At 39.7% G+C, this 14,272-nt stretch overlaps 1 protein-coding gene across 2 annotated transcripts in view; it reads right to left on the reverse strand.

Annotated features, from left to right (window-relative positions):
- Positions 1 to 3,958: 3,958 nt before the first annotated feature.
- LOC112659462 (membrane-spanning 4-domains subfamily A member 12-like) overlaps positions 3,959 to 14,272 on the reverse strand; it is a 123,681-nt gene continuing 113,367 nt past the window's right edge. For both annotated transcript variants that reach the window (XR_007403395.1, XM_025446292.2), the window contains one exon: positions 3,959 to 4,192. Coding sequence is in view for 1 of the 2 variants with exons in the window: in XM_025446292.2 (XP_025302077.1) it covers positions 4,137 to 4,192 (56 nt within the window). In the remaining variant the exon portion in view is untranslated. The remainder of the gene's footprint in view (positions 4,193 to 14,272) is intronic.

The raw sequence follows: 14,272 nt of genomic DNA on the forward strand, positions 1-14,272 counted from the left end.
GTAACCATGGAGCTCTCCGTCTGCAGGGCCTGGAGGCTCCGGGGCGGGGCCGCTGCTCTGCTCAGCTCAGGGCAGGAGCGTCCTTGCTGTCCTGGGCCCTCCCGGCCTCTGCCTGTCCCGGGGGAGGCCGGATCCCGGGCTGTGTTCCGGCGCCCTGTGCTCCGGGGCCTGAGCTGTTGGAGCCGCGCTCCCGCCCTACAGCCCCCTCCGCGGAGCCACCGCCCGAGCCCCCCGAGCTGCTCCCGCCCCGCAGCCCCCTCTGCGGAGCCGCCCCCGAGCCCCTCCGAGCTGCTCCGGGTCCCGCCGTGCGCGCTGCAGCCCTTAGGGAGCTCGGCGCAGTCTCCCGGGGCACAGGTGTCTGTTAGCGTCCCCGGGAGCCCGAGGGCATCCCCGCCCTCCTGGGTCCTGCTCCAACTCCCTGCGAGTCCCTTTCCGCCTGGGAAGGTTGGTGCAGCTCCTGCTTCTCCGGGACGGGGCTCTCCTGTCCTGGGGACACTCGCCCCGGCCTCAGCCCGGCTCCTCGCAGGGCCCCTCTCCCTTGGAGGCCTTTTGTTTCTTTATTTCTTTTTCCCCGTCTTCCTACCTGGATAGAAGCGCGAACTCTTCTCACTGTAGCATTCCAGCTGGTCTCTCTTTAAATCTCAGGCCGAATTCATAGGTTTTCAGGATGATTTGAAGGTTATCTAGGTAATTTGGTGGGGACAGGTGACTTGGGGACCCTAGTCTTATGCCATCTTGCCCCTCCTCCATAAAAAGACTTCTTATAAAGGATTGGGTCACTTGACTTTGGAGGCCAAGAACACCTGTCATCTGCTGCCTGTAAGCTCGGGCGAGGAAAGCTGATGGTGTAGTTTGAAGGCCTGAGAGTCAGAGGCTGATGGTTAGTTATCAGTGAAGAGTCCGGTGGCCGAGGACCAAGAGTGCCAAGGGCAGAAATATGATGTCGCAGCTCAGACAGAGAGCAAATTCAACCTTCCTGTGTCATCTCATGTTATTCAAGCCCTCAGTGGATTGGATGACGCCCATCCCACTGGGGAGAGCCATCTGCTTCATTCAGCTCACCAACTCAAACACCATTATATTCTGGAAGTACCTTTACAACATATATAGCAATGATGCTTAACCAGATAAACAACTTTTAGCCTCTTGTGGCCCACTTAAGTTGACATGTAAAACTCACCACCAGCACAGATGGCAATGATATGAAACAATTTTAGAACAACCTTTGTTATTGTTTTTAAAAATTAAATGGAATTAAATTAGCTCCCTGTATTTCATGCGTTTTTTTCCAGTTTGATAATTCATTTTACATTAAAGCTGTCTTAGATATCTTCTGTGACATGTTTGCATGAGACACATGTAGGTTGACACGAGTGTGTTGTACTTCTGACTTAAATGCCACAAGTGGCGTGGCCTTTTCTCCTATTATTTTACATGGTTAATCATTGTTGATGAAGTCCCAAGTAAAAGTATATGACAACTCCATTCCTAGGAACTTCAACGTAGGATAAAGTCTGAAAGTTATTCATTAAGTTCTGGACTTAGATAATTACAAACAAGTTTATCTTCTTCCTGAATGTCTCATGGGACATTCAAAAGTAATGAGAGACAATTCACCATTGTCTGATGATGTAGAAACCAGACAGCAGAAATACCACTATGGAATAGTACTTCCTTTGCCAAAGATTTGCTACAGTATGCCTCTTCAGAATGAGTGGAAGCATGTCCCTGTGCAAGAACTAACATGACAGGCAGTGAAATACTTCTGAAAGTCTATCCTAGGTTTGGTCTGCCCCTTTCTGTTAATAGTGATCATGCACTTTACAGGAAGATGCTAAAGGAATTTTGTAAAGCTACAGAGACTTATGAATGCTTTCAGCTGTGCACAGCATCTGAGATTAGTGGGGGCAGTAAAGCATGCAAGCGAGTTACAAAAATTAACTAGTAGAATGTGACCAGAATGTGAGCTAAAATGTCTAGAGGCTCTGCTCTCATGCTTACAAGCTTGAGATCAGTGGCAAACATTACACTTAAACTCTTCCCACATGAAATGTTAATGAGCAGGCTGGTATGACTGCTGATTCCTCCTCTGGCGGCTGCCCACTAGCCTGAATTCATGGGCTAGAAAATGTTGTGTTAGATATCACAAAGTAGTAGTTAAGTTTTTAGGAGTTCCAAATGTTTTTAGGAATATTTATTCATGTGAGAGGAGAACTCACAAAAGGGTAGAGAATTGTGACCATGCAAGGTAGTGTGAACCTGCTGTGGGAAGGCAGGGCAGTGAGACCTGGAAAGGGCCCTCAGGTTCATGTGTTGAAACCAATGAGGATTTCTTATAGCGAGTTGAGGTGAGTGGATGGGCCTCCTGATATAGTGCTTCAGTTCTGATTATTAAAACATCCTCATTTAAGCTCTTAAGGCTCAGAATTGATGATTTTTTAGACTTCAATTTCACATATGATTCCAAGTTTGCTCCCTGCCCTAAGGAAGGTGGCCCAGTCTTTTGGTTCCAATGGTTTGTAGGATGGTTGGTGGGAGGTCTGGGGATTGCCCTCTACCTTTACCTCATTCTTGTATTTGTAGTGGGTACCAAGGAGATACTGAACCATGACTTTTCATGGAGAGGGGACCATTTTCCATGTTTGCTACATTACTGCCTATGCATATAATCCCATGTCAAGATATGGTCTTCTTTCTGAAGATTCTATCTTCAATCTAGATGGGTACAGAAGGCTTCTATTATCTATAATAACAAGCCATTCAATTCTGAGCACTTCTGTTAGGTGGAGGTGGCCTCTCTTGTAGCTTGGCCTCATCTTCCTGCTGACATCATCAACATGCAAATGCCATACTTCTGTTGGATGCTGAAGTGAGAGGATAAACTTGTAAACCTAACACCCTCTAGTTGAGTAGGGGCAACATAGTGCACATTACAGTGAAAAGGCACCTCCATTAATTTTCTAGGGTAGCGTAATAAAGTATCACAAAGCTGGAGGCTTAGAACAACAGAAATTCATTGCCTCTTTGTTCTGGAGGCCAGATGTCCAAAATAAAGGCATTGACAGGGTCATGCTCCCTCTAAAACCTTTAGGAAAGGATCTGTCCTTGCCTCTTCCTCACTTCTGGTGATTCCCCAGCAATCTGGCGTTTCTCAGTTTGTAGATGGACACATCCTCCAATTCTCTTGTTTTCATATGACGTTTCCTTGAGTCTTCACATCATCTTTCTGGTGCGTATGTGTGCCTCTGTGTCCAAATTTCCCCTTTCCCTAAGGACACTAGTCATTAGAATAGGGCTCACCCATCTAAATTTGATTATCTCTATAAAAGACCTCATTTCTGAATAAGGTCACATCTGAAGTACTGGGGTCTGGGCTCCAACATATCCTTCTGGGGGACACAATGTGACCCACAACAACACCTCCAGCAAGCTCTCAAGTGGTTATTTTGGACTTAGAATGTTGAGTGCATATTCTATTTTCACAGTGGGACTCTGGTCACTCATTCTTGGAAAATAAAAATTCCATCCAGCCTCCTATGTCATCGTGCTAGAGATATAATGATAAGGGCTAATAAATGACAAATAATAATTTATTGAGGGAGTAGCATAAACTAGGAACTCTTCTAAGTCCTTTAATGATGTATTATAATTTAATATTTGCACCTACTCTGTTGGCTAGGAACTATTATTTCTGTTTTATAGGTGAGGAAATAAAAGCACAGTGAAATCAAGAGTCTTGCAATTTCTACACTGACATCATGTCTGCCTCTAGAGTCAGAATATTTCCTTCTTTCAGATGAAGGAGTCCCTTTACTCAGGCCAATCTCCTCTAACCTGAGATAACATAGACCTGAGATAAAGTAGACACTAAACTTTACTTTCCTATGTGTCCTGGACTGGCTGTATTTGTCTGTGCTAAGTCAGATTGTTTTTTAAAAAGGGTAGAGTCAACCTGTGATCAAATTGCATCCTTTATTGAAGAAGTAGGGAGAAGATATACCAGAAAGGACTTCATTAGCATGTATTTTCCATGGGCCTCTTGAAAAAAGTTACTGAGTTCTTCATTAATTCACAGTTAATCTTTTGTTCTTGACTGGAGTCACACTGGTTCTTTGTACTTTTGTTCTTGACTGGAGTCACACTGGTTCTCTGTACGTTAATGTAGGGGCAGTGGATTCTGAGAGTGAAGGACCTGGGGTGGGTGGATGAGAACAGACTGATCACTATTGTACCATAAAATAAGAGCCTCACCTTGAGCCACTGAGTCAAAACAAGATAAAACAACAGCAATGACAAACAAACAAATGTGTAAATCTAAGATGTGATCAGGTGAAACCACCCACTCTGTCCTGGGGGAGATGTAGAGGTGCAAGAGACCTCTGGCCCATCAGTGTTTCAATGAATTGCAATCACCACATTAAACTAAAATATTAACTCTTCAGAAAATAACTGTGACCCTCAGTTGGCCTGTGGTGAGTGTAAAGATTCCTCTTGGGTCCTCTACTTCCTTGGGTCAGAAGGAGAAATAGCTCAACAACCCATGGAGTGTATAGTTGTCTGGCTTAGACTACAGGATTTGGAGGAGTCACTGCAGAAGGCAGTCTAATGGGAATAGCCTATGTGGTGAGATGAAGCGAGGTGAACGAGGTAGGCGTCATGAGATGGCACTAAACTACTACCGAACTGTTGACTGTCTATTGGGAGGATCATTGCTTCTACACACATTTGACTGAGGATAAGTGAAACCTTCCAAAGCAAAACCACAGATAACAGAAGACTACTATATATGAGCATAAAGTTTGACCAAGAAACCCAGCTGCTAGGAAGCTTTCAGCAGCACTCTGGTACTTACAGGCTAAGTTCCAAATTCTTTAGTAGGGTGGTTGAGCCCTATTAGGAGCTGGCCTCAATGCACCTCTCCAGCTTCACTTTCCATCACTTTTCTCTAAACACTATGCTACAAGAATTCTGGAAACCTGCCCTGCTGGCTCGAGGCAGAGTTTTAGGTTCACTTATCAATATGCATGTTCTGTGGGGGGATTTAATGATCTATTTTGGAAAAACTTAGACAAGCCATAGAGGTTAAGGAGATAAGATTATCAGCCATTATGATCAATTTCCTACTATTTAGTGATTGTTTCTATCCTTTATTCTATTAATGTAGTATATTATATTGATGGTTTTTTTTCCAATGAAAAATTGTGTTGACTCTTTGAGGAACCTCCACACAGTTTTCCAGAGTGGCTGCACCAGTTCACATTCCCATCAACAGTGCAAGAGGGTTCCCCTTTCTCCGCATCCTCTCCAATATCTGTTGTTTCCTGTCTTGTTAATTTTCCCCATTCTCAGTGGGGTGAGGTGGTATCTCATTGTGGCTTTGATTTGTATTTCCCTAATGGCCAGTGATGCGGAGCATTTTCTCATGTGCTTGTTGGCCATGTCTATGTCTTCATCTGTGAAATTTCTGTTCATGTCTTTTGCCCATTTCATGATTGGATTGTTTGTTTCTTTGCTGTTGAGTTTAATAAGTTTTTTATAGATCTTGGATACTAGCCCTTTATCTGATACGTCATTTGCAAATATCTTCTCCCCTTCTGTAGGTTGTCTTTTAGTTTGTTGACTATTTCTTTTGCTGTGCAAAGCTTTTTTTCTCAGCCATTAGAAATGACAAATACCCACCATTTGTTTAGACGTGAATGGAACTGGAGGGTATTATGCTGAGTGAAATAAGTCAATTGGAGAAGGACAAACATTATATGGTCTCATTCATTTGGGGAATATAAAAAATAGTGAAAGGGAATAAAGGGGAAAGGAGAGAAAATGAGTCAAAATATCAGTGAGGGTAACAGAACATGAGAGACACCTAACTCTAGGAAACGAACAAGGGGTAGTGGAAAGGCAGGTGGGCGGGGGTTTGGGGTGACTAGCTGATGGGCACTGAAGTGGGCACTTGATGGGATGAGCACTGGATGTTATGCTGTATGTTAGCAAATTGAACTCCAATAAAAAAATTGTGTTAAAATACACATAACATTTATCATTGTAACCATTTTAAAACACCCAGTTCAGTGGTATTAAATACACATAAGATGTTGTATGACCATCACCACCACATCCATATGATGTTGTGTGGTAGTGATGGTCACACAACATCCATTTTCATAGTTCTTTACATCTTGTAAAAATGAAACCCTTGACCCATTTAACAGTGTGATTCTCCACTCCCCTGTATTGAATCCTGGTAACCCTCATTCTATTTTATGTCTCTAGGATTTTGACCACTCTACCTCTCTCACATGGAGTGGAATTACACGGTATTTACCTTTTTGTGATTGCTTTATTTCACTTAGCAGAATGTCTCCAAGGTTTATCCACAGTGTTGCAAATTTAAGGTTTTCTTCCTTTTTAAGGCTAATATTCTATTGTATGGATATACCACATTTTGCTATCCATTCATTCATTGATGGACTCCTTCAATGATTGATTTCCACCTTGCCACATTTTAGCTATTGTGAATAATGCTGCTGTACACCATAAGCATGGGTGTATAAATACCTCTTTGAGATCCTGCTTTTTGTTTGTTTTTTGCAGAGGAGTCTGTATTTTATTTCGAAGGCAAGGGGGCTCGCCAAGGGTTTTTTTTTTTATTTTTTTATTGGAGTTCGATTTGCCAACATATAGTAGTCATCCCATCAAGTGCCCCCCTCAATGCCTGTCACCCAGTCACCCCATCCCCTCCCATCTCCCCTTCCACTACCCCTTGTTCATTTCCCAAAGTTAGGAGTTTCTCATGTTTTGTCACCCTCTCTGATATTTCCCACTCATTTTCTCTCCTTTTCCCTTTAATCCTTTTCACTATTTTTTATATTCCCTGAATGAATGAAATCATATAATGTTTGTCCTTCTCTGATTGACTTACTTCACTCAGCATAATACCCTCCAGTTCTATCCACGTTGAAGCAAATGGTGGGTATTCATCATTTCTAATGGCTGAGTAATATTCTATTTTGTGTGTGTGTGTGTGTGTGTGTGTGTGTGTATACCACGTGTGTGTGTGTGTGTGTATATATATATATAAACCACATCTTCTTTCTCCATTCATCTTTCGATGGACACCGAGGCTCCTTCCACAGTCTGGCTATTGTGGACATTGTTGCTAGAAACATCGGGGTGCAGGTGTCTCAGTTTTTCACTGCATCTGTATCTTTGAGGTAAATCCCCAGCAGGGCAATTGCTGGGTCATAGGGCAGGTCTATTTTTAACTCTTTGAGGAACCTCCACACAGTTTTCCAGAATGGCTGCACCAGTTCACATTCCCACCAACAGTGCAAGAGGGTTCCCCTTTCTCCACATCCTCTCCAACACTTGTTGTTTCCTGTCTTGTTAATTTTCCCCATTCTCACTGGTGTGAGGTGGTATCTCATTGCGGTTTTGATTTGTATTTCCCTGATGGCCAGTGATGCGGAGCATTTTCTCATATGAGTGCTTTGTTGGCCATGTGTATGTCTTCTTTGGTGAAATTTCTGTTCATGTCTTTTGCCCATTTTATGATTGGACTGTTTGTTTCTTTGCTGTTGATTCCTGCTTTCAATTATTTGGGGGATATATCCAGAAGTAGAATTGCTGGATCCTATCATAATTGTATTTTAAAATTTTTGAGGAACACCGTCTTTTTAGCATCTGTACCATTTTACGTTTCCACCAAGAGCACACAAGTGTTCTAATTTTTCCACGTCCTTGCCAATACTTCTTATTTTCCAGTTTTTTTTTTAAGATTTTTATTTCTTTATTCATGAGAGACACACACAGAGAGAGGCAGAGACACAGGCAGAGGGAAAAGCAGACTCCAGGCAGGGAGCCTGACTTAGGACTTGATCCCAGGACCCCAGGATCAGGCCCTGGGCTGAAGGCGGCACTAAACTGCTGAGCCACCCGGATTGCCCCAGTTTTTTGTTTTTTGATAGAAGCCATCCTAATGGGTGTAAGATGATATCTTATTGTGGTTTTGATTTGCATTTCCCTGATGATCAGTGGTGTTGAGCATTTTTGCTTATTGGCTATTTGGAGAAACGTCTATTCAAGTCCTTTGCCCATTTTTGAATTGTTAATTTCTATTGTTCTCTCTATATTATGGATATTAACTCCTTATCATATGTATGATTTACAAATATTTATCTGATTCCATGTGTTGTTTTTTTACTCCGTGGATTATCTTTTGATGCACAAAATTTTTAATTTTCATGAAGTCCAATTTGTCTGTTTTTACCTTTGTTGCCGGTGCTTTTGGTGTCATATCCAACATTGCTAAATCCAATGTCATGACGTTTTGTCCCATATTTTCTTCTAAGAGTTTTATTATTTTAGGTCTTCTATTTAAGTCTTTGATCCATTTTGTGTTAATTTTTGTATATGGTGTGAGATAGAGATCCAAATTCAGTCTTTTTCATGTAGAAATCTAGTTTTCCTAGATTAACAAATACAGTAGTATTTGTTAAAAAAGACTACTTTTTTCCACTCTTGATTCTACTGCACCAGTTTTTAGATCTATCTTTATGCCAGCACCACAATGTCTTGATTACTATAGCTTTGTAGTAACTTTTGAAATTGGGAAGCATGAGTCCTCCAACTTTTCCTTTTTTTCTTTTTTTTTAAAGACTTTTTTTTAGAGCAGTTTTAGGTTTGCAACACAATTGAGAAGACAGTACAGAGATTTCCCATATATCTCTTGTCCCTACACATTATTGACATGACTCACCAGTATGGTACATTTGTTACAAAGGGTTAATCAGCATTGACATATCATAATCACCCAAAGTCCATAGTTTACCTTAGGGTTAACTCTTGCTGTTGTATATTCTATGGGTTTGGGCAAATGTATAATGACATGTTTTCACCCATATAATATACAGAGTATTTTTACTGCTCTAAAAATCTCTGTGCTCTATCTATGTTCCCTGCCCCCCTTGGCAACCACTGATCTTTTAACTCCATAATAAGTAAACATAGCCATAGTTTTGCCTTTTCCAGATGTCATATTGTTGGAATCATATAGTCTGTATATTTTTTAAATTGCTTCTTCTGCTTAGTAATATGCATTTGAGGTTTTTCCATTGTCTTTCTGTGGCTTGATAGCTGATTTATTGTTAGCACTGAATAGTATTTCATTGTCTGGATGGACCACAGTTTATTTGTTCATTCTCCTACTGATGGACATCTTGGTTGCTTTCAAGTCTTGGCAATTATGAATAAAGTTGCTGTAAACATCTGTGTGCAGGTTTTTGTGTGGATATAGTTTCAACTCTTTTGGGTAAACACCAAGGGACATGATTGCTAGATTGTATGATAATGTGTTTAGTTTTGTAAGAAACCATTGAAACAACTATCTTCCAAAGTGGTTGTACCATTTTGCATTCTTACCATTGCAATGTGTGAGAATTCCTGTTGCTCCATCTTCCCATCAGTATTTGGGGTTGTCAGTGTTCCAGATTTTGACCTTTCTAATATGTGTACAGTGGTTTGTTTTCTTTTTTAAATATTGGTTTGTGTCTTTTCCATTTTCATATGAATATTAGAATAAGTTTATAAAAAATCATCTGAGAATTTGGTAGGGATTGTGTTGAATTATAGATTTAATTTGGAGAGTATTATCGTCTTAATATTAAATCTTCTGATCTGTGACCACGAGTTTTTTCCCATTTGTTTAAATCTTTAATTTCTTTCAATAATGTGTTCTAGTTTTTGGTGGACAGGTCTTACACTCCTCTTGTTAAATTCATTCCTGAATAAAAATTATATAAGCACTTTATTTTTTGATGTCATTGTAATTATGTTCTCAGGTATAGAAATAACAACTGAGTTTTTAATGTATTAATTTTATATCCCACCAACTCGTTGAATTTTTTTTGAACTTGTTTAATTTACTAGATTTTTTTGTGTGGATTTCTTAGCATTTTATATACTCAAGATCATATTAGCTACAAAAAGAGTTAGTTTTACTTTTTCCTTGACCAACCAACCTGCATACTTTTATTTCTTCTTATCATCTAATTTACCTGGCTAGAACCTCCTGTACAATGATGAATATAAGTGGCAAAATCAGACATCCTTGTCTTGTTCCAGATCTTAAAGCAAAAGGATTCAGTATCTCTCCATCACATATGATGTTAATTGTGGATTTTTTTTTTCCACAACTAAATGCCCCTTTTTAGATTGAGGAAATTCCCTTCTATTCCTAGTTTGTTTGTTTGTTTTTTAAATCATAGAAGTGAGATGGATTTTGTTAAATGCTTTTTTCTCTGTCTACTGAGATGGTCATTTTTTAATTTCTCATTTTATCAGCATGGTATTTATCATCATGAATTACGTTGATTGATTTTCATGTTAAACCAGCTCTGAATTCTGAATATAAATCATAATTGGTCATGATGTATGATACTTTTGTTATATTGCTGGATTCCATTTGCTAGCATTTTTTTCTTTGAGGTTTACACATTTATATTCATAATGGATCCTGGTCTATAGTTTCCTTTTGTTTGATGTATTTGTTCGGTTTTGGTATCAGAGTAATACTAGCCTCATTGAATGAGTCAGGAAGTACTCTGTCCTCTTCTTTTCTGGAACAATCTGTAAAAGATTAGTGTTAATTCTTTAAATGTTTAGTAGAGGGGTGCCTGGGTGGCTCAGTCAACTAAACATCCAGCTCTTGATTTCTGCTCAGGTCATGATCTCAGGGTTGTGAGATTGAGCCCCATGTTGGGTTCTGCACTGAGGATGGAGACTGCTTAAGATCTTCTCTCCCTCTCTTCTGTTCCTTCCCTCACCACTCCCACCCTGCTTGCACGCATGTGCAAATGTGTTCTCTCTCTTAAAAAAATTGTTTAGTAGAATTTACAATTAGCCACCTGGGACTGGGCTTTTCTTTAGGAAAAAAATTTTGATTGTTAATTCAGACTCTTAACCTGTGGTGAATCTATTCAGATTTTTATTACCTCTTGACACAGTTTCAGTAGTTTGTATGTTTGCAGGAATTTGTCCATTTCATGTAGGTTAACTACACTGTTGGCATATCATTATTCACAGTATTCTCTTTTATCCTGTTTTCTGTGAGGTTGTTGGTCATATCCCTCCTTTCATTCATGATTTTAGTAACTGAATTCTAATGTTTTTTTTTTTTTTTATCTCGGTCAGCATAGCTAAAGATTTGTCCTTTTGGGGGAGTAGGGGTTCTTTTGAAAGGATCAACATTTGTTTTTTTTTTTTTTCTGTCTTGTTCTATTCTTTATTTTGTTTTTGTTTTTTTTCCATCTTAATCTTGATTATAACCATTCTTCTCGTCACTTTGGGTCTAGTTTTCTCTTCTCTTCTAGTTTATTATAAAAATATTTGTTTTAATTTTAATGCCACAATAGTTAACATACATTGTTATATTAGTTTCAAGTGTACAGTATAGCGATTCAACAATTCTGTACACTACTCAGGGCTAGTCATGATAGGTGTACTCTTTAATCCCCTTCACCTATTTCATCCTTCCCCCCAACGCCATTCTAAATTCTATAGGTGGAAAGTTGGGTTTTTGATTTGAGATTTTTATCCTTTTTATTTTTTTTTAAAGATTGTATTTATTTATTCATGAGAGACACACACACACACACACAGAGGCAGAGACACAGGCAGAGGGAAAAGCAGGCTCCATGCAGAGAGCCTGATGTGGGACTTGATCCCAGTTCTCCATGCCCTGGGCTGAAGGCAAGCACCAAACCACTGAGCAACCCAGGCTGCCAGAGATTTTTATCCTTTTAAAAAATATAGTATTTATTTATATTAATAAATTTCCCTCTAAGCACTACTTTAGATGTATCAAATAAGTCATGGTATGTTGTATATTTTTTAAAATTCATCTCAAGATGTTTTCTATATTTCCTTTTGATTTCTTCATTGACCTTTTGGTAATTTTTCTTCACTTGTTATCATTTTGTTCCACGGAGCAGACAATTTCAATTGACCTGTCTTTAAGTTTGTTGATCATTTCTTTTATCAGATCAAATATTCTATTGAGCCCCTTGAGTGATATTTTCATTTTAGTTACTATGTATTTTTCTCCTCTGGAGTTTTATTCTTTCTCTTGAAACATTGCTCTAATACTTTCCTTTAGGTTTTTTACATATGGTTTCTCCAGTACTTTGAGCATACTTTTAATAGCTAATTTAAAGTTTTTATTTTTAAGTTCAATATTTAGGGGTCCTTGATGCAACTTCTATTGCTTTTTTTCCCAAGTATTTAGGTCACATTCTTCTGTTTCTTGGACTACCTCATTATTTCTTTTGTTAAAAACTGCATATTTAAAATAATGTAGGGATCCCTGGGTGGCGCAGCGGTTTGGCGCCTGCCTTTGGCCCAGGGCGCGATCCTGGAGACCCCGGATCGAATCCCACGTCAGGCTCCCGGTGCATGGAGCCTGCTTCTCCCTCTGCCTATGTCTCTGCCTCTCTCTCTCTCTCTCTATGTGACTATCATAAATAAATAAAATTAAAAATAAAATAAAATAAAATAATGTAGCAACATTGGAAATCAGATTCTCCCAGGGGTTGTTTTTGTTTTTGTTTTTGTTATTCTATTGGGTGGTTTTCTGAACTAACTATGTATTTATGATTGTATTGAGGTATTTATGTTTGGCATTGATGTCTCTGTTCTGTTAGCTTAGTGGTCATTAAATGATTGGACATAGGTTTTCTTAACTGCTTTGAACCAAGAAATTTCCCAGTCTTTGTTGAAAAGCCGTGTGTGTGTGTGTGTGTGTGTGTGTGTGTGTGTTTGGTTTAGTCTTCAAAGCCTTGGAAGACTGGGTGCAGCTCTACCTTAGCTATCGCTGTGCTTGTAGACGGCTTCAGGTCAGCCAGAGGTGGGAGATTATTGACAAGTCTTTCCTTGGCACACACACATCTCTGCATATGCACATGGTCTTTATTGCCAGGTACTGTCATAGTTTCAAGGTCCCTAGTGGACATCTTACTCCCCAGCTTTTTCTATGAAGTGTTTTTGGTAAGCCTCTTGTTCTCTCCAACTGTTATCACTGCTTTAGGCAAATGCAATGTTAAATGCCACTGATTCTTCTGACAAACATCTCAGATAAACTTTCACAATTACTAAGCTCTGAGATCCATAAGGAAGGCCTTGCCAATGGGCATTTCCAGGGAGCTGCCAGACAATTCAGTAACAATGCTCTGGGAATGGGGCTTTTTGGGGGGAACTCCAATCTCAGGTTTTCTCCTCTTGTGGTGGTTAGACTGGTGTTTCTCACAGATACTGTGGTTGCAAGGTTATTTTATTTAAATGTTACTGTGGAGACACAGCAAGGTGGATAGGAACAAGGCAAATTATAATCACAAAACTCACGGTCATCAATTTTTTCTTGCATAAATGCTCCCTGGATTGTTACAAGTTTTTTGAGTAATTTCCAGAGTTATGAAATGTTAATTTTGACAAGTTTTGCCGGTGTTCTCATATATTTTATGGAGGAATAGATTTTTAGAGAGCCTTATTCTTCTTTTCCAGGAGTACTCTCTTCAGTGCCCTCTAAAATCTTTACTTTCTGAAGGGATATGTAGATCCCAAACGTTGGAAACAAAAATTTATAACCTAAATATGAATTTCAGAGTCTATAGCATTTGATGTCCCCATATGACTGGTATGACCCATGAAACTCCCTCAGTCTGTATATTACCTTTATTAATCTCTTGAGTGAGGCAAGTCTAAAAGACATTGGGGTGCATGCGTCCCTTTGAATCAGCACTTTGGGTAAATTCCTAGTAGTGCAATTGTTGGATCATAGGGTAGTTCTATTTTTAAGTATTTTTTAAAAGATTTTATTTATTCATTAGATACAGAGAGAGAGGCAGAAGCAAGCTCCACACAGAGCCAGATGTGGGACTCCATCTCAGGTCTCCAGGATCACGCCCTGGACTGAAGGTGGCGCTAAACCGCTGAGCCATCCGGGCTGCCCTATTTTTAACTGAGGAATTTCCACACTGTTCTCCAGATTGGCTGCACCAGTTTGCATTCCCATCAACAGTGTAAGAGGGTTCCCCTTTCTCTGCATCCTTGCCAACACCTGTTGTTCCCTGTATGCCTATTTTTAGCTATGCTGACATGTGTGAGGTGGTAGCTATCTCATTGTAATCTTGATTTGCATTTCCCTGATGTTGAGTGATGTTGAGCATCTTTTCATGTGTCTGTTGGCCATATGTATGTCTTCTTTGGAAAAAATATTTATTCA

This window comes from Canis lupus, chromosome 18, assembly GCF_003254725.2.
Source record: "Canis lupus dingo isolate Sandy chromosome 18, ASM325472v2, whole genome shotgun sequence".
NCBI lineage: Eukaryota > Metazoa > Chordata > Mammalia > Carnivora > Canidae > Canis > Canis lupus.